Source organism: Hermetia illucens, chromosome 4 (genome assembly GCF_905115235.1).
Source record: "Hermetia illucens chromosome 4, iHerIll2.2.curated.20191125, whole genome shotgun sequence".
Classification (NCBI taxonomy): Eukaryota; Metazoa; Arthropoda; class Insecta; order Diptera; family Stratiomyidae; genus Hermetia; species Hermetia illucens.
The window spans coordinates 108,204,723-108,224,510 of NC_051852.1; the positions used below are offsets into that span (position 1 = coordinate 108,204,723).

General features: G+C 41.2%; 1 protein-coding gene across 12 annotated transcripts in view; it reads right to left on the reverse strand.

Moving 5' to 3' along the window:
- Nucleotides 1–19,788, reverse strand: part of LOC119655711 (Down syndrome cell adhesion molecule-like protein Dscam2) — a 411,078-nt gene that overhangs the window by 178,640 nt on the left and 212,650 nt on the right. Inside the window, exon 6 of one of the 12 annotated variants that reach the window (XM_038061743.1) lies at nt 13,275–13,398. The exons of the other annotated variants lie outside the window; for them this stretch is intronic. Within the exon in view, the coding sequence (XP_037917671.1) occupies nt 13,275–13,398 (124 nt within the window). The remainder of the gene's footprint in view (nt 1–13,274; nt 13,399–19,788) is intronic. 12 annotated transcript variants of the gene reach the window in all.

Sequence of the window (19,788 nt, forward strand, 5' to 3'; positions counted from 1 at the left end):
TAGAGTAATACTAATACCATATACCTCAGCAATTCATCTCACCAAATAGATTCCTGAAGTAAGTAACGGAGCATCGCATAGTTATCATAAATTTCTCTGATTACACTATTTCTGCGCATTCCAGAAAGTAGATACCAGTTTTTGTTGCTCTTGAGTGAAATACATTTGGCAAGTATGAACTATGGAGAGTGCGTCAACCAGACCATGAGACAGGCCACTAACCCCCGAAAGTTGTCTCATCCATTCGGAAGCTGTATCTTAACAATATTAGAGCTGACGAAATGAAAGCCTAAGCAGTAGATATTTTATTTAAGCCATACTAAGGGCAAACCGAAGAAGAGACGCATTGTGTTCAAGACAGCTAGCGGTATCATTCACTCCTGTTCCATGTTCGGACTGTGCTGCTGTCATTCTTCTTTATTTTGTCGCTGATGCACCCCAGCATCTTCCATCTGCTCTACAAAAAATGTTGTGAAAGTTCACAATACCCATCCTTCACAGCGTAGAGGTTAGGACGTACAGGTCCCAAAACTGACGTCATCAATGTCGATACTAGCAAACCATTTCCACTTCGCAATCTCTCGGGAAGCTTCTCTGTACTGAAGATCTACTAGACTTGAAATCGAAACGATGTCAAAAAGCAGATAAGGGTCGCTGCTTACAACCTGGTGAAAGGAGGTGAATGTTGGTTCTATTTTGATGTATGCAAGCTGAACAGCGTGCCTGGAAGGATGCTTATCCAATCTTGCTATTCTAGTTTTTCACTTGCTCCTTGAAAACTAGGATCGTCATGAAACGTCATGAAAATGAATCGTCAATTAATATGTCATTCAAATATAAGCTGGGAACTGTGCATTTTGGGTTCTAAAATGTAATCTAAACCATACGGTAACTGATCACACGAACCCGTTGAGGGATTTGCTTGTTCTCACAGAGCCCTTCGGCCAGTCTTTGCTGATCTCCAACGAAGCCGCTTACTGTATGGCTGGCGACAATGCTGAGACAAGTATGGGGTTTTCTTGATATGTTTGGATAGCAGACGGTTATCAATAATGATATTCCATTGCCCGGACAGCTGAGTGGTTAGAGCAGACGGCTGCCGTACGGAAGGTCGCGGTTTAAATCTCACTGGTGGCAGTGGGATTTGTATCGTGATTTGACGTCGGATACCAGTCGACTCAGCTGTGAATGAGTACCTGAGTCTAATCAGAGTAATAGCCTCGGAGGAGTGCAATGCTAACCTCATTGCCTCCTACAGGGTACTGTAATCCTGTAGTGTACCGTTACAGTTTTGAAGCAAGTGCTCTAACACACTTGCGCCAACGATTATTTACGTTCTATTGAACTGACGAATAAAGGCGTATCAACATTTCTAAGAGAAGATACATCTATAATTTCTCAGAATACCGAAGCTCGATTATGATTGAAAGGTAGAAAGGAGTAGCTACCTCGCCATTCTTACGCCATGCTTATGTGCGGTCACACTATTACTGAGTAATTAAACCACTTTATCTTAAGAAAACTAGGAAGTGTTGCTTCTTTAAAGTGGAAGCATTTTGCTTTAACTGCAGATACTCTATCTAACTATCTGCAAGGAAAATGTAAAATCTGAGAATAGAAAGTAGAACAAAAATTGGTAATACAATATGAAAAATAAGTGTAATAAGTAATAACATTTTCGAGATTTGCAAAAACTCGTAGGCAACGATTTTTCTAAAATATTTAGTTTGTTCTCACCTAAAAACAGGGGTTGGATACGATTGTCCCAAACATAATAAAGAAGCAGAAGATTCTGCTTTAATGGTTAACTCTTGTAATCTACCACCAGATATACGTGGTGGAACGCTGCCGACTGGTTCTACAAAATTTATATGAATGTGCTGATTAAATTTTAGGACTTAGTAGTAGTTTAGATTAAGTATCTTAAACTGCCTGAATGTTCTAATCGCGCCATTTATTTTAGATTTCCTGTGTGAATGTATGAATAAGGTTTTTCTCTAGTAAATTCTTTATTAACACGACATCCTTAAACCAAATGAGAAATGTGAAAGAACATTTAATTTAATTTTAATTTTGCACTATGAAATGAGAGTTTTGATATGCAGCATTTCACTTTTTAGCGGTAGGACAGTAAAGCACGAACATTAAAAGCATGAAAATGAATGGCCAGGAATATAATAAAGTGGTTAATGTATGCGTGTGTATATGAGGTGCACAGAAAATCTTATTAACACCCACTTACCTGCTACTGTGGGTTGTTTACTTGATGTCCCCCTTAGTAGCAGGAATCCGTGGTTGCCTACACAAGCTCATGCTTCTCTCTTTCAATTCATTTCATAGGTAATCTGGTTCTGAAAATAGATTCAGTATTTTATTATAAATAATTTCACGCTCTGTTTAAGGATCAGATTTTTAGTAAGACCAATGAATAGAAATGGGTCCGGGCTTAGTCAAATCTGTTGGATTAGTATAACCGGCAGAACATTTCTTCAGGGCAGGTTTTACACGCATTAGTTAGCAAACATCAGTTTTCCCTCTTTCGTAACTCCAATTCTTTGTATCTATTTTAGTGACGAACCCTTTTAGTAAGTAGCCCTGACTAAGTAGTCCTACTAACAAATCACTACATTTAGAGGAAGCAAACCATTCTAATCGCCTACAATAGACACTATAGCCCTACCTTGTGAAAGGAACTGGATAACCTTGGGCTTGACAGAGTAGCCCGAAACTGTGATTCACTGCCCGGACAAAAGTGATACTTTTGGCGTCGTTTGGGAATGTCGGAGCCTTGAATCCAATTGGCTCTAAACGTATACAAAGGGAGAAAGAATATCAGACCTAAATCAAAGCATAAAAACCTTATAAGTGGGACAGGATACGCTTGTGCCTGACATAATAAAGCGAAACTTTGCCCAATTTGTTTAACAAAAGTGTAACTCTTCGATTCAGTTGAAAAGGTAGGAGCTTTGGCGCCGACAGGTTCTTAAAAATTTGATTATAATAATATTAGGAAAACCGTGAATTTTATTGGAAAAACGGTTATGCAAATGCTCGAATGTTAGGCTATTTGTTGAAAATGCTTGACTTGAATATTCTTTTTTGCGAATTGATAATATTTGAAAACACCAATTTTATGAGACTCTATGACATACCTTACTCTCCACTCCACTTGTTTTAACATAATTAGCCAGAGATGGTGTAGCAAAGAAGCAAATTTACAAATGGGAAAGCTTGCACATGATTAATCTGACAAAGAGAGTCCACCAGCATTCGACTACTTCCTTACAGGTGTAATCATTTTTGACCCGCAAAACAGCTAGGAGAACACTTGCGTGTTTTGCGTAACAGTTTCCTAAATTTGAATTACTAATCAACTCTTTTATTAAAATTAGCCAGCTGTAGAAATTCCTTAACTCCATACCATATTGGACGGGTAGATACATCCGACATGATGAAACGGAGTAGTACCCAAAATTATCATATTTGTGCACACTGACTAAACCGCTTGTTATTCCGGACAATCTAAGTGGAGATCCTGCGCCCAACTATAAATTACTCGTAGCAGAGGAAGAGACAGCTTGTCTAGCGTAAAACTATGGACGACCGAATAAGTATATGACAAATAGTGTCTACGCATTATACTTGGTACTAACACTGTACAGTTGTGAAAACTACACAATAATCTTATTTGGGTGCGTGTTATATGTACAGCATATGCTTGCCAAAGGACATTAAGTACGTCCTCGTGACATGTTTAACTATTCCAGAGACGTGCATCCCCCGCCAATTGAATGAAAAATTTTGCCGCTAGCTTCTTTGAAAGAACTTTAAGCGATCGACAGCAAACCAATGATTTTCAGTGAGGATCAAATGACCCGATCAAGACATGATCCAATGTGTCTCTTGACATATTAAGTCTGCTGTAAAAGGCTGGGAACGCAAACAAAGAGCCACTACAAGTGACTAATGGATCAACTGAAGTAACAATTCGAGGGTTGTTCTCCTTCCAGCGTAAAAGTACTAACATGACTGCAACTCAATAGGGAACAACCTACATTGAGAGCTGTATGGCTGGTTGAACTTTGGCCTTAAATACTTGTATGCGCATTCCAAATATCTTAGACAAATTCTGTTTCATTTGGCAGACCTTCTTCCCAGAGTTCAACATGGTGCCTAGAACCAATTTTCAAACCAAATATGCAGGAGAGGAGGTGATGCTCTCCGGGTCAGTAAAGAATGCGTTCGAAAACTTTATAAACACCGGAATGACCGAAGTTATTCTCAAAAATCAGTATCAGAGGGCCATCCATATTATGAACAGTAATGCAAAAAATAAGAGCTCACAGGAGAAACGGAAGGCATGAGGATGAATAACAGCCGATTTGTTAATGTGAATGACAACAAACATCCAGGAGGTGGTCAACCACGCAGACAAATTCAAAAACAGTGTCCAGAAAGATGCAGAAAATAAGCAATTTTCTTTAAAAATAAGTCGGGAAACTTCAGGTTAAGTAAATTATCACTTTCGACCCCTCGAACTCCCTGCCTTTCCAACAAATGTCAAAACTGAGACCAGCTTCGGAAAGTACTAATCGAGACCTTTCATTTGATACCCCACATGAGAATATTTAGTGAAAAAAAACTTTACACCCCCCTTTTGCATGTATGGGGACCTCCCCTTAAATTCGGCGTAAAACGATATAACTCACTGTATGCGTTCACAGCTCCCACCTTTCCACCAAATTCATGTCAATCGCTGCTACAGTCTCCGAGAAAAATGCGTGTGACGGGCAGACAGACAAACCTGCGAGGAGTGGCCAGACCTCCTATCAGGCGCGACCCCAGCTGGCGGATTGGGACATACCTATTGATGTGTAAATATGTGTTCATGCATTTTCTTTTCTGACTGTGCATGAGCTAGTGTTTGCTCATCTCTGGTACGTGGACCACAATGGTTATCGGAAAGATAACCAGAATATAAAACCACAATGGCAGACGAGAGAAGGAGGAAACTTACGGTGTAGGGGCTCGGAACTCCAGTACCGGCGGCTTTTGGGAGTGAGCAAGCGGGCTCCCGGTCGTCGATATCCCTCGACCGCAGTGCCTCGGTGATGAACAACTTGGCCACTTTGGCATATAATGTTACAAGTGATTTGGATCTGGAGAAGGAGGTGTTCAAGCGGAGTACGACCTTATCGAGAACACCAGTAACAAGACCAAACAAAGATGAACTGAAGGCAGATCGTTGGACGACAAAAACCATAATAACACCCACCGCATACGTACAAGATGCGCGACAGCAGGAGATGCTCCAGGAACAAAAAAGGGATTCAATCAAAAGAAGCTCATCAACTTTTAAATCTCCACCAATGTCAAAGAAGGTGAAGGATAAAGTAAGTAAAGGAGCATCTAAAAGGAGTAACCCTGTCGGGGCTTATAGGGAGCAAAGGCCCGATCCGGAGGAATTACCCTTCCTCCAGCTTGGGGCAAAAATATTTGAGCTGTCCGGGTTTGTCAAAGACAAGCACAACGTGCACCAAGCCATTGAGAATATGGTAAGGGCTGTTAGAGTCCTCTATAATAGATCGCAGATGGAGGAATAAGTTAATAAGGATACGCCGAAACCCGCTATGCCAACAGTGTCACAAGCGACCCAAGTGACGCCTAACCGTACTACCATCGAATCACGGCGAAATAAACGAGTACGTGAAAAAGAGGGGGATCCTCTAAATAATCAGCAGCCGCCTAAGAGAAAAAAAGAAGCGTACAGGACATTCTGAATTCAGAATTCAGAAGGAGGAAAGCATACAGCGAATGTAGGGAAGTAATTCATGTTGGAAGAACTTACCGAGGAGTCTGTTCTGGGTTTACGAAAAGCTTATGGCGGTACTCAAACGGCTACAATACGAATACCAGCGGAGGCAGCACAGAAGTTGTTGGCGGCCGGAAAATTTCGAATTGGATGGGTTGTTTGCCGTTTAAGAGAACACTCTTCACTAGAGAGGTGCTTTAAATGCCTCATGTTTGGGCACTTCGCGAAGATATGCACCAGCAGTATTGACCAATCCGATCGATGCAGAAGGTGTGGGGAGAAGAGCCATATTGCCGGGGAGTGCAATAGGGACCCCAAACGCCTATTGTTCGAGGTGGAAGAGGGACAGGATAACCGGTGGAAGTGGCAAATGTCCGGAGTTTAGGAAGGCGCTAACTGCAATGAGAAAGTGAGGTTTATTCAAATAAATTTGAATCATTGCAGGGTCGCTCAGGGTCACAGGGTCACAGATTCGACTGGTGGAGCGGCGATATTGGCTTGCGGTAGACAGGCCATACAATGTACTGCAAGTTAGGCAGCCAGCGGCTTTGTATGGGCAAAAATAAGTAGTATATATGTATACGGCTGCTACGCCCCTGACACTGTCTGAAGTCGAGGAAAAGCTTGATAATCTTGTTCTTGACGCAAGAGGACGAAGTCCAAAGGTGATTGCTGGTGATTTCAACGCTTGGGCCTTTGAGTGGGGTAGCAGAGAATCAAATGCCAGGGGGCACAGTTTATTAGAAGCTTTTGCGTGTCTGGACATAGTTTTGACTAACGAAGGTGCTGTGAACACTTTTCAAAAAAGGGGGTCAGGTTCGGTTATAGACCTAGATTATCAGCCCTGCGTCCTGGTGCGTCAGCGAACGCTACACCCACAGCGATCACCAGGCAATCTTTTTGAGACATGTATCCAGCCGCAGGGCAAAGACCCCATCATGCCCGAAACCGAGAAAGATTTTAGGCTGCAAAAACTTTGGATGAGCAGACCTTCATAGATGTATCGTTAGATCTATCTGTTAAAGCAGGCGCCTCTACGGAAACAGCCGTCCATGTGGCCCAATGCATCGCCAAAGCATGTGATGCATCCATGCCTAGGAGGTGCTCATTCCCCAGTAGAAAACCAAATTACTGGTGGAATGATGACCGGTCTTCGATCAGCCTGCCACCGAGCCAGAAGAGCGGCTCAGAGGGCGGTAGGTAAAGTCGATCAGCTGGTCGTGAAATCCAGAGCAGATATGTTCGCCAAGTTGTTCGAAGCATGCATGTCTGAGGGGATATTTCCAGCGGTATGAAAGCAGCAGTAGTTGGTATTTCTCTCTAAGCCTGGTAAACCTCCAGGTGAACCATCCTCATACAGACCCATCTGTCTTTTGGGCACTGCGGGGAAAATATTATAGTGGGTAATCTATAATAGATTACTCCCGGTTGTTGAGAGCCAAGGCGGCCTTTCGGATCGGCAGTGTGGGTTCCGTAAGGTTAATAAATTATTGATATTCAAGTTCGCTCGCTCTCATTCGCGGCGGACAGTTTGGCCCTCATCAATCGAAATATTGGGAAAAATTAAAAATAAATACTGATAGCAGAGTTATATTTGGATACCATTTTCTTCAAATTTATAGTCAACACCCCGACAGTCGTACATATACTATCTTAAGACATTCCGATTCTGATATACAAACTGTCACCTCTGCCCTTGCAAATAGCTTACCTAATTAAAGGCACTGGGAAGGCTTGTGCCTGACATAATAAAGCAAAACTGTGGCCCACTTGTTTCACAAACATAGAAACTTTCGATTCTGTTGAGAATGTTGGTGCTTTTGCACCAACCGGTTCTAAAAAAGGGACAACCGTAGTTAATATAAGTAAACCTATCCTTTATAATGCATGCGAGAATGTTGGAATGCTTGGTTATATAAAAATTTGCAAATACTTGACTTGAATTTTCTGATTTTAATTTTTGAAGAGTGATGAGGAAGATAAAATTTGCTCACCCCCTTTTGGGGAAAGTGCTGGAAAATGTTCCTTTTCATTACTAGGTCACTATATATTGTCTTACTGAGCGGCCTATATTGTATGGTGCGCCTCAGGCATGTTGACCTGTTTCTCTTGTTCAAATTTCTAATTTATAGAAAGCATTTACACTCGGCTACGGTCGATAAAGATTCGATTTCTCCTCCACTATTCTACGCCGCGTAGCTCTAGGGCGAAACACTCGTCTCACATCCCAGGATAGTGAGTTAAACCGCATGCATTACCAGGAAAGGAGTTATCTCCTTAATGTGTGTTCTATACACTGCCACTTCCGCCTTTTGATTAACACGTCTATGAATATTTGGTCCGTTTCCCAATTAAGTTCTTCATTTGATATTGTCTCAGGACAGAATAACCCTATGGTATGACCCAAACATTAGTTGATGATAGCTTCCGAGTAACAGTGGCTTGCACTTTCAATCTACTACCCCCACATAGTAGTGCAAGGAAAATAGTGACACGAAATAGTCCTTACTTGGTCTTGTTGTTAAGACAACTGCATTTCCCGATTTCGGAGAATCCCTTGAGCGCCACCGGCAGAGACAATTGCTCAATGCTATCTACATTCTCCTATTAATAAGAATAGGAATGCTACGATGATCCGTCAGACTGACAACCTCAGCTTTCTTGGTGTTTATCTTCATTCCCAATTTGTTTGCGTCTTTCTTCAAAGTCAAAGTCGTTGTCTAAGATCCATAACACGGTGAAAAAGCAAACGGTTGTCTTTAGTGCGGTCAAAGTGTTTGAGCAAACCTCACATACATAGTTCAGTGCCACATGCAGGGCGTCATCGACAAGGCGAAGAAAAGGTAAAGGTGGAGGACTTTGCTTTGGACTTCAATTTCCTCTGAAATGTTACCTGAATGCAGCACGTGAGATTTTGACCCACACATGTTGTTCTGATAATAGCTACTAGTTTCTCCAGAATATCCTTCCTGTGCTACATTGCCGAAAGCTTTGATCGCTTGACTCTGTTTGATCGCGTTCATGATATAAAAGATTTTACACTCGTCTATCCACATGTTGCGGTGGTCTGCTATATCAAATGCAATAGCTAGATCTGATTTGATCTATGTCACCAAGGAAAAGACGATGAAAGTTGTAGAAGTCTACAAACCTTTTATCGTTGTTGTTACAGTCATCAAAACGATACCTTCCCATCATTGTTATCAGAACCCTCCTTAAATCCCCCACCACAATCACAATGTCACCTTTAGAACTGCATGGGGTTGCCTATAAAAAGTGTCTTTCTCCTCAATGTGGGAAGCCTGCGTTAGTTCGTAACACTGCACAATTGTGCTGTCCCTGGTAGAAATAAGCTACCACGTTAGGAGAGCGGTCAGGATGATCATGCGGGATAATCAACCATTAGGGCAAAATTATAGCAAGAACCTAGAAGCAAAGTTGACCGTGCAGGTCCAACAACACCTATGTAAATGTAAGTCCACTGAGGTGTCCCGCCGACAGTCGCTCGCACGTCAACCTGACTCATGGGTGGTTCTATTGAACACTTCAGTGGCGTTGTTTTACCGTTTCCGACAAAAGTATGTGTGACAGACAGATGGACAGACAGACGCTCACAGCCAATCATCAAGTCTGATTTGTTGCGGGATATATTAGTATTTTTTTCCAGAATTTCTGGTCCAGCTTACCCGTTGTTCAAAACTGTCGAAAATAAAGCCCCAGCCTTAGACGGCATTTTGAATAAAGTTCTGTTGCTAGCCGTCAAAAGAATTCCATATGTACACACATTTTCGGGGTGATTCAAAGAAGGGGTTTTCCCCGTAAAGTGGAAGCTACTGAAACTAGTGCTAGTGGTCTCTCAGATAGGCAGTTCAGATTCCGAAAGGGGAGATCTACTGTCAATGCAATCAGTACGGTGACGAAAATTGCGAAGGGAGCAATGGAGCCCAATAAATCTTGCGCGGTAGTAACTCTCGATGTGAGGAACGCCTTCAACAAGATGAAGGGAAATAATCGAGATTTTAGGTAAATTATGGACTCCAAAATATCTTGCGCCTATTGTTATAAAATTCTTCTTGAAGAGGCTGCTGTGCTCCGATTCTGACGTGGTCCTAACACGTATCGGACGAGCTATGTGATCAGTTCTATGGATGAATAGTAATTCGGTTCTATCGATAGTAATATAGATGAAATGTTGAAATTACAGTGCCGCAGAGGACTGATCGTTATTGGCTTTTTGTCAAATCTTGGCTTGAAAATGCTGGTTTCACACTGGCGGAGTATAAAACCGAGGCAGTTCTAATCACCGAAAGAAGGAAGGAAACATCGATAAAAATTAGGATTGGCGAACACACCATACATTTGCAATCAGCATTCAAACACCTGGGAGTCATAATTGACCAAAAACTAAATTTTAAGCCACAAGTGATTCGGGGTTAGTACATTATTATATAGGCGGTCCAAGGCAAAGCCGTCGGCTCCTTATCTCTAGAGTTGTTAGCTCGATTTTGCTTAATGCGTCTCCTCTCTAGTTCTCGGTATTGGAGCACAAAGCAAATGGAAAAAAAATTGTTGTGCATTGCGGACATCGTGCGCCTACTGGACAACATAGGATGAAGCAGCATGTGTGATAGCAGGAATGGTTACCATCGACAATTTAGCGAACAGGGGTTGACAAATCTATGCCACATCAGCAATCGCTGAAACCGATACCTCATCATCATCGTCAAAACCGCAACAACCGGTATCCGGTCTAGGCCTGCCTTAATAAGGAACTCTAGGCATCCCGATTTTGCGCCGAGGTCCACCAATTCGATATCCCTCAAAGCTGTCTGGTGCCCTGGCCTACGCCATCGCTCCATCTCCAGCAGGGTCTGCCTGATCTTCCTTTTCTACTAAAAATATTGAACTTATAGACTTTTCGGGCTAGATCATTCTCATCCATACAGATTAAGTGACCGGCTCACCGCAACCTATTGAGCTGGATTTTATCCACAACCTGGTGATGTTATCACAGAAGAAGTGGAACAGTTCACTTAAATGACGCTGGTCTCATATAATTATCCGAAAGATATCTAAGTGGATGAAACGACGCCACGAGGAGGATAGCTACGACCTAATCTAATTCCTAAGCGGATACCCTTCATATCTTACTGTTTCAGGCATGACAACTCCCCATATTGTCCGAAATCCGATATGATTGCACACAGGGCGAAGGGTACAAATTGTAGCCGGCGCGCAGTTGTTACCCGAAAATATCGTGGACCACATGCTAGCTTGTTAAACATCTGGAAGGACGGTCGAAAAATTAATGAAAGCGATCCACAATATGCTGAGGAAGTAGGAGAAGCAGTTTCGAAGGAATGTGGTAAGTTACACACAAGTTTTAGCGTTTTTCTATTACGAACCGCGTGCCCAGTGAAGTATGGTTATCGAAAGATTCGTCCGATTGTCCTTAGCCACAATAAATTTTTATAGGCAAATGGTTTAATCACTCATTACCATCATGATTTCGCACCTAATAATTGGCACTGGAAATGCCTGTGCCTGGCAAAGAAGGCTGAAACTTTGTCCAGCATGTTTACGAAATATACTTCCAAACGAATCTGATTGAAATGTTGGCGGTTTGGCACCAACTGGTTCTAAAATTAAAAATAAGGGATATGCTTGAAAAAGGCATAGTTCTTATTCACATACCGAATTATTGGGACAGGGTATGCTTGCGCTTGACATAACAATCCAAAACTTTCGCCTTTTCGTCGTTTGAAGGCTAAACTTGTTACGTCCGTAGAAAATGTAGGTGCCTTTGCGCCAACAGGTTCTATATATTATTTGACCAAAAAATATCTAACTTTAATATGTATTATTGATAGGATAAAGTACCTTATTAGAGGGACAGGAAACGCCTGTGCCTGGCATAACAACGAGAAACTTTGACCGACACTACGCGTCAATGAAAAACTTTTGAATTCACTCGAGAAAGTTGGAGCCTTCGCACCAACAGGTTCTAAAAAATTTCAATCATTTTATCGCGAATTAATTTAGGAAAATCTGCAAGGATATAGGCACACTGTTTTATTAGTAATTCTGTCATTTTACCGTAGGTTCAGCAAATGCAAGTCCGGAAATCATTTCGAAAGAAAGATATACTCGTTAATGTTTGATATTCAAGCGAAAACTACCATATAATTTGAGGTCTAGTTTTAATGGCATTTGAATTCTTCCTATCAATACTGAACAATCAATTACCTTATTAAAGGTACTGGAAATGCTTGAGCTTGACATAACAACGAGAAGCTGTTTCCCACACGCTCGACATATGTGATACTTTTAGCGGCCGACGAAAAAGCAGGAGCCTTAGCTCCTACTGGTTCTATTTGGGAATTAATATTTTGAAATCTATATTGATACGCTTGTGAATATCTTTATTAAATAAGACAATATTTTGTACATTACATATTTCTGTTGGGACAGAGTTTCACCCTTACCTTATTAGAGGAACTGGAAATGCTTGAGCTTGACATAACAATGCGAAACTTTGGTTAATATGTCGCACATATGAAAATATATTTGAGTCAGTTGAAAATGTTGGGGCTTTAGCACCAACGGGTTCTGTGAAAATTTAGTCATAGTAAGAAATTAATTAGCTTATAACCAAGCAGTAAAGGAGGCCAGAATTGAATGTTGGGGCGGAATAATAGTATGCCTTATAAAGTGCTCCTCATGTGTTTAACATCTTTCTTCATAGAGAAATTTAAAAAGTTCGTGCAAAGATTCAAAAGAATGTTTTTGTTCAATTGGTGGTGCAACATTACCTGATAAGTGGTACAGGATATGCTTGAGCTTGACAGAGTAACGCGAAACTTTGGTTAATATGTCGAGTATATGAAAATGAGTTCGAGTCGGTCGAAAAAGTTGGAGCTTTAGCACCAACAGGTTCTGTGAAAATTTTGTGAGAGTGAAAAATCAATTAGCTTATAACCAAGAAGTAAAAGATACCAATATCAGATAGTTGAATGTTGGGAACGAGTTCATATTACAAATTTAACAAGAAGTATCTTCCATTCAATCTGTCAATGAATATTTATGATTTTGGATGCATTTAACATAATTTCGTATGGTGGTAAATTGAGGAAGTTCGTACAAATATTCACGTCAAAATCTTTCATTTTAAAGGTTATAATTGGTAGCGCTATATTACCTAATAAGCGGCACAGGATATGCTTGGGCTTGACATAGTAAAGAGAAGTTTTTATGACTTTGTTCCACAAAACTGCTTGTCCTTGAAGCAGTTGCGAAAGTTGGTGCCTTGGCACCGACAGGTTCTGTGAAAATCCAAAATATTCAAAATTTTACCTTAAATTTATGCATTTGAAAGCCGAAGTTGGGATAGGTTTTTCTTAATAACGAAACCAAAGTTTTATCGCTGCGAACATATGAATAAGCAGACAAAATATTTGAATACCTCATTAAAGGAACTGGAAAGGCTTGAGCTTGACATAGAAGTGCAAAGCTTGAATTGACTGTGCGCTCGAAAATGCTTCCTTTCGAATCTGATGAAAATGTAGGCGCTTTAGCTCCGACCGGTTCTAGAAGAAAATGGATATAACACCGATTAACATTCTCTAATATAATGTAACTACGTAACCAAACTGCCTGAATGTTTATATATTCTCTGATTCGGGGAATAGCTTGAAATATCTCAAAGAAAACTGCGTTTGAAGTGTGAGTAATATTGAGCACATACAAATTTCCTAAGATCATAGCCTAGCAATTAGCTATTAATATTGAATATTACGAAATACAACCTGAAGGAGATTTTTAATCTAAATATCATCTAAAACTGTCCCTTGGTGCGCCCTGGGTATGAATGTCAAAGGCAGTTGCGAGGATAACACACTATTCTTACTAAAAACTAGCACTTCTGCGACAATCTAAGAAAGGAACTGCATCGAGAAAAAAGAGAGTGGAGTGGAGAGAATGGAATAGAGAGCAAGCAGGGACTCTTACCCAGGGTAAATTATGGTTCATTGGAAGGCGATGCCAGGCCAGGACGTACCATGTACCCGGTAGCCGATGATAGACGACGATGATAGAGTATCAATTATTTTGGCCATCTAGGCATGCCTAAGGTCTGCACAAGATGAATACCAAAAATGCCGAGCTTTGTGTTACCGAGATTCCATGTAATGACAGCTGGAGACTTACAGTTACAGTTTTTAGCGATATACAATACATATCATATTGATCAATTTAAGGGAGATACTGTGCTAGTTTGCTCGAAAAATAGATACTGTCAAGGAGAAAAAGCTGGGAAAGTGTGATAAAGGCGAATTGCTTCTACACATATTGCGATGACTGCCATTCAAAACTTATGGTTTGAAATACTAAATCATTCTCATTGTAGACAAGCGATTAGTACTTGTTTACGAAAATAAAGAAAAGGGTTTCGTGGAAAGAAATTTTCGAACGTTAATGGAAGGGTTTTTTTTTTTGAGGCAAAAAGGCATTTTTTCATGAAAGCTTCCTAAAAAATGTGCAAAATGTTTTACGGTCAAAAGAGAATTGAAAATATAAACATTTCACTTTCCTTGGTCCCTAGCCTGCTAAGGTATCGACCTACTTTCTTTGCCTTAATAACAAAAGCGTTAAGAGTATCTGCTTTCACTATCTTCGGACCCACAAGTCAACTAAAGCATTTCAGATGTTTACAAATCCCGAGTATTGGTTCTCCTGTTCCACTCTTAATTTGAATATTCATGTCGTGTTTGAAATTATATATATATATATATATATATATAGGCCGACCAAGAAAATGCATCCAATGTCGGATCGAGTAGCAAGTCTCGGAAAAATGCTAGGATGCCTACCTCAGTCGACGCGGCAGGACGGGCCCCCTGTTGAGAAATGGGCAAGGGTTGCATCAAGACGTATGTAAGTTAGTCCGAACAAACCAAATACATGTCTGCACGCTAAATGTTGGCACCCTAACTGGAAAGACTGAGGAAGTCGCAAGAGCCCTTCGGAAAAGCCGCATTGATATCTGCGCTCGACCAGAAACCCGATGGCTGCGACATAGAACGCGAACGCAGTAAAAATGGCTATAAAATTCTCTATTTTGGTACCTCACACAGACATTACGGTGTTGGCATTGCCATCTCAGAGGGTTTCCGTGATGCCATTAAAAAAGTCGAACAATTTGATGATCGGGTGAAAAGGCAGACGGCAACAGGTGCCATGGAGGAAAAGAGTTTGGAGGGCACAATGAGGGTGACGAACGTATAATCGATTTGGCGGACACCCATGACCTTGTACTTATGAAAACATGGTTCATTAAACGATTGTCTCATCTTCCTACATTTTATAGTGGGAACAACAAAACACAAATCGACTATATTCTCATAAGACGCCGACATTTTACCACCGTCACTGATTGCAAAGCTGTTCCCTATGAGATCATCGCACCTCAACATCAGCCGTTGATTGCGGTCTTGCGAATTAAGTCACCGATAAAACAGCATGTGGAACGCACTGGCCCGCCGCGCATTAAATGGTGGCGATTTCATGAGAAGAAAGAAGAAATGATCTCACTTACGCGATTACCAAAAATTACCAATGTGGAAGAATCGTGGAACCAAATGAAAGACACGATCCACAGCTTCTGCAACCCCCGGAGTCACCAAGCCGGGTAAGCAGTACATCAGCCGAGATACTTGGCTTTGGAATGACGATGGTGAAATGAAGGTCCGTGAAAATAAATGCCTCTACCACAAATTTTTCGAAAGCAAAGAAAGCGATCGCTGTCACCCGAGCGGCCCATTACAAAAAATCTTTACTCTTCACTCGGGATGACGAGAAAGATCTGTATTGACTTGCCAAAAGCCGAAATGAATGCACACAGGATATCGAACACTACTGTTGGGTTAATGATAAGAACGCGAAGAATTGCTTAGCAACTGCCGAGCCGCAACTAATAGATGCCGAGAATTTTTCGAGCAGATTTCAACTGAAGAATCTGCTCATCCTTCACTTCCACAATCATTGCCGATATTTGGAGCAGTTCCACCTGTCAGCGGGTGTTGAGGAAGCAATAAAACAAACGAAATCGAGGAAAGCAACAGGACCTGACCACATCGGCACAACACTGTGGCTCAGTGAATTTTTTAATCGGGTTGTTCAGGAAGGTAGAACATCATCTGACTGGCAAGAAAGTACTTCAAATTCAAATTACCGTCCGATCCGGTTACTTTCCCATACCATGAAGATTTTTGAACGCATTCTTGCCAACCGCATTCGCGAAATCGTTGAAATAACCATGAATCAAGCCAGATTTGACGGAACTACTGACGCAATTCACGCTGCGCGGTTACTCATGGAGAAACACCATAGAAGCATCGCCCTCTTTACATTGCATTTCTGGATCTGTAGAAAGAGTTTGACCGTGTGCTACAAGAACTCATCTGATATGCTCTACGACTTAGTGTCAGAAGAACTCGTGCGCTGGGTTAGTTGCTCTACCACGATCCGGAAAGTAAAATTCGAAGTATGGTGCGTGTATGAAAACCGTTTCGTATCTCTGCTGGTGTTCATCGAGGTGACGCCCTCTCAAAATTCTTCTTTATTCTTGTTATGGACACCGTAACACGGGCATCCAACGTGGAGCGCCGTATACACTGCTTTATGTAGATTATTTTTTTCTAGCTTCTAATAGCAAAAATAATCTCGAGCAACTTGCAACTCATACAACACGGTCTCAAATTGAATCTGAATAAAACTGAGTTTTTGACGACCAGTCCCCAGGAAATGAGCACAATCACAGAACTGAGCGATTTAAATATCTCGGTCAATGCTATCAGCCAATGGAGAACTGCGATATGAAATTGCTTCACGCATTAACACAGCCTGGATGAAGTGGCGTTCCACAAGTGATGTTCTTTGTGATCAACGTATCAACGAACATCTCAAATCTAAAATTTACCGCGTCCATCCTGCCGCTCTCTATGGTTTTGAGCGTTGACCGGCTATAAAAGACAATGTACGGCGTCTCACGGTAATGGAGACAAAGACTTTGCATTGGACGTGACACGTTTTCATCACATCCGAAATGAGGATATCCGCGATCTATATAGGGTTGCACCGATCGTGGAAAATCTGTGAGAGAGTCGTCTTCAATGGTATGATCACGTAATTCGCGCTAACGAGAACTCGCTTGCCAAGACTGGTTTGAACATCGAAGCCGATGGTAAGTGACCAAAACGCCGTCTGAAACAAAGGTGGATTGATACGCTGGATGGAGATTTAAAAGCCTCACGATTGAATTTAAAGCAGGCATTTGATAAAATAAGAAGAAAAAGATGAATATAGACGGAGCAATTCCTATCTGTGCCCACTTCGGTCATGCTGCTCCCAGGCAGAAGTGAGCAGGGTCTGAGTGTCTGTCCTGGACGAAACCGACGGTTGTCTTTTTGAATTTTGATGAACTTGAGTGTTTAGCCCAAAATTAGGGGTGTGCGGTTCACAAGAGCGCAAGTAAGTTGCTTCCCGATTTCCTCGGTCCGTCATCAATTTGGTGCGGACTCAGAACTCATTGAATCTTCTAATCAACAGAGAAAAAAACAAGCAAAATCACGCCACTTGTGTTTTCAATTTTAACTTATTTTCAATTCTTCTCATAGCCACTTAACCATACCTCCTTATTTGTTATTCATCTCGGGCGAAATATATGTCTTGTAAGTTTTAAAAGATTCGTGGCGGTTACGACCACTTTGGCATACTATAATTTTGTTAATAATAGAAGGTTTTCCATCAAACTTTCCAGTATGATGTTTCCTGTTAAAACCTATCTTACTGCAATTTTGGGGATTCAGAATGAACTTAAGGGGTAAATTTTCGAACTATAATCACGTAGTATTAGTAACTTTCTCTAAGCACATATCGTAGCGGAAAATATTTTGAGGCCCAGATACCATGTGCACGAACCACCATAAGTTTGGTTCTTTTCCTTCGCAACATGTACTTTTCTAATCAATACCCCAAATGCCTATATTCGGCGAAAACAATTTTTTTTTCAACAAAACCTTAACAACAGCTCGAGACGACATTAGTCAAGTGCTCAAGTAAATTTGTCCATGTCCTTCAGTTGATAGAAGAACTTGTACAGGACGAAATCTCCATGTTATTGGATTTCGCCCAAAGAAGCGATCGCCCTACCAAAAGATTGGCTACATCAGCAAAAAAATTAATTAATGATTGGAAGGCAGCTTTACCCGGCCATTATCAGAAAACTTGAGAACTGCAGGTTTACAAGAAAATGCTGGATATCAAACGAGATCGCTTTTTTCAACCGTATGATTCGTCCAATACTAACATACCCCATATCTTCAAATGGTTTGGTACATAAGACTAAACTTATGAAAGTCGCCAGACTTAACAATTTCAACGACTTCAGATAGAAGCGATTGGCAAGCTTACTCAAGATCAAGAACTCAAGAGGAACATTGGATTCGAATTTTACCAAATTTTCCTTTCACTTAAGCGGATGGTATAGAAGAAAGATTGAAACCCGCCTCCCGAGCATTGGCAGGAGGCAGAGTTGGCCGAAAAAATGGATTAGCATACTCAAGATTGAAAGTGATGAAGCACAGAGTCTTGGAAAACTACACCATATACAAGGAATATGTATATATGGCTACCATCTACCCCTTCGTGAAGTATACCTCGTCAACGGCACCCAAGCGCCATCGTTCGCAATGACCTGAAATGCATTTCACCTTCCCCCATGACTTCCCAAGACGCCTGCTGTGATCTTGATGTTGATATAACCGCATTTCAAAATGTTAAATTTAGACTTTTAAGATTTAGAACTGTGAATTCGTTAAACAACATCCAGTTCGGTGGGACCGTATGCAAAAACCACGCTTGCTAGATATACAAATTGATCAACGCTTCCGATGCTTTGTCAGTTAATGTAGGTAGAAAGAGCGGGAACAACCATCAAACTGAAAACATTGGTGTTTGTCTTCAGTCCAACTCTACTTGCCTCTCTTTCAAAATCCAGAGCCATTTGGTCAAGATTTATGAGCCGATGAGAGAACAAATATATTTCATTAGTGTAGTCGAGGTATTTGAGGAAAGATGTCATGGCCCATTGAACTCCTCCAAAACTTCCGGGTAAGGCAGCATGAAGAACATCACTGATAACAAGTAGAAATAATATCGGCTGCAACGCTGGCGGACCCCGTTTTTGACCTCAAAATCCTGCGAGATTTTACCTCGGTGCAGCACGTAACATTTTCCGCCATCATATGCCTAATAGCTATTCCTCCAGAATGCCTCTTCTGTGTAGAGCAGGCGAGATAGATTCCCTGTTCACACTATCGAAAGCTTTCTGAAGTCAGGTGAAGCGGTGATCTAAACTCCGCACACTGTTCCAAAATCATTCGTAGGGTGTTGATGTGGTCAATGCAGAAGGATCCGGAAACCAGCCTGCTTTCTGCCGATCAAGCTTTCGAGATATTCTATGATGCATTCCAGCATTATTTTAGTTATTTCCCCTAAGCCAATTTCATAGACGGAAAACAATTTCATTTTACTAAATTCCTGGAAACTCGCAATGCCTAGTTTCATTACCAAAGGTTAAGTCTCCATTTCTCGATATATCTCTACCCCATCGTTCTTATATTTGGTTGGGGAAAAAGAAATGTCGTATTTTGTCAATAGATGGCAACACTTAAACATATCTTGGGTTGTACTTATCGCATCGGGTCATACTGTATGGGGATTTGAAGACGACAATCTGTGCTACAAGTATCTCTTTGACAGTGTTGTGATCGTACGTTTCAGTCTCAAATTATAGCCCATCAAAAATGGAGTCCACCAAGCGAGAAATTCGTCATATTTTACGTTTTTACTACCTGAGAGGTAAAAATGCAACGAAGGCAGTCGAAAAAAGTTGTGAAGTTTATGGGCCCGATGCTGTA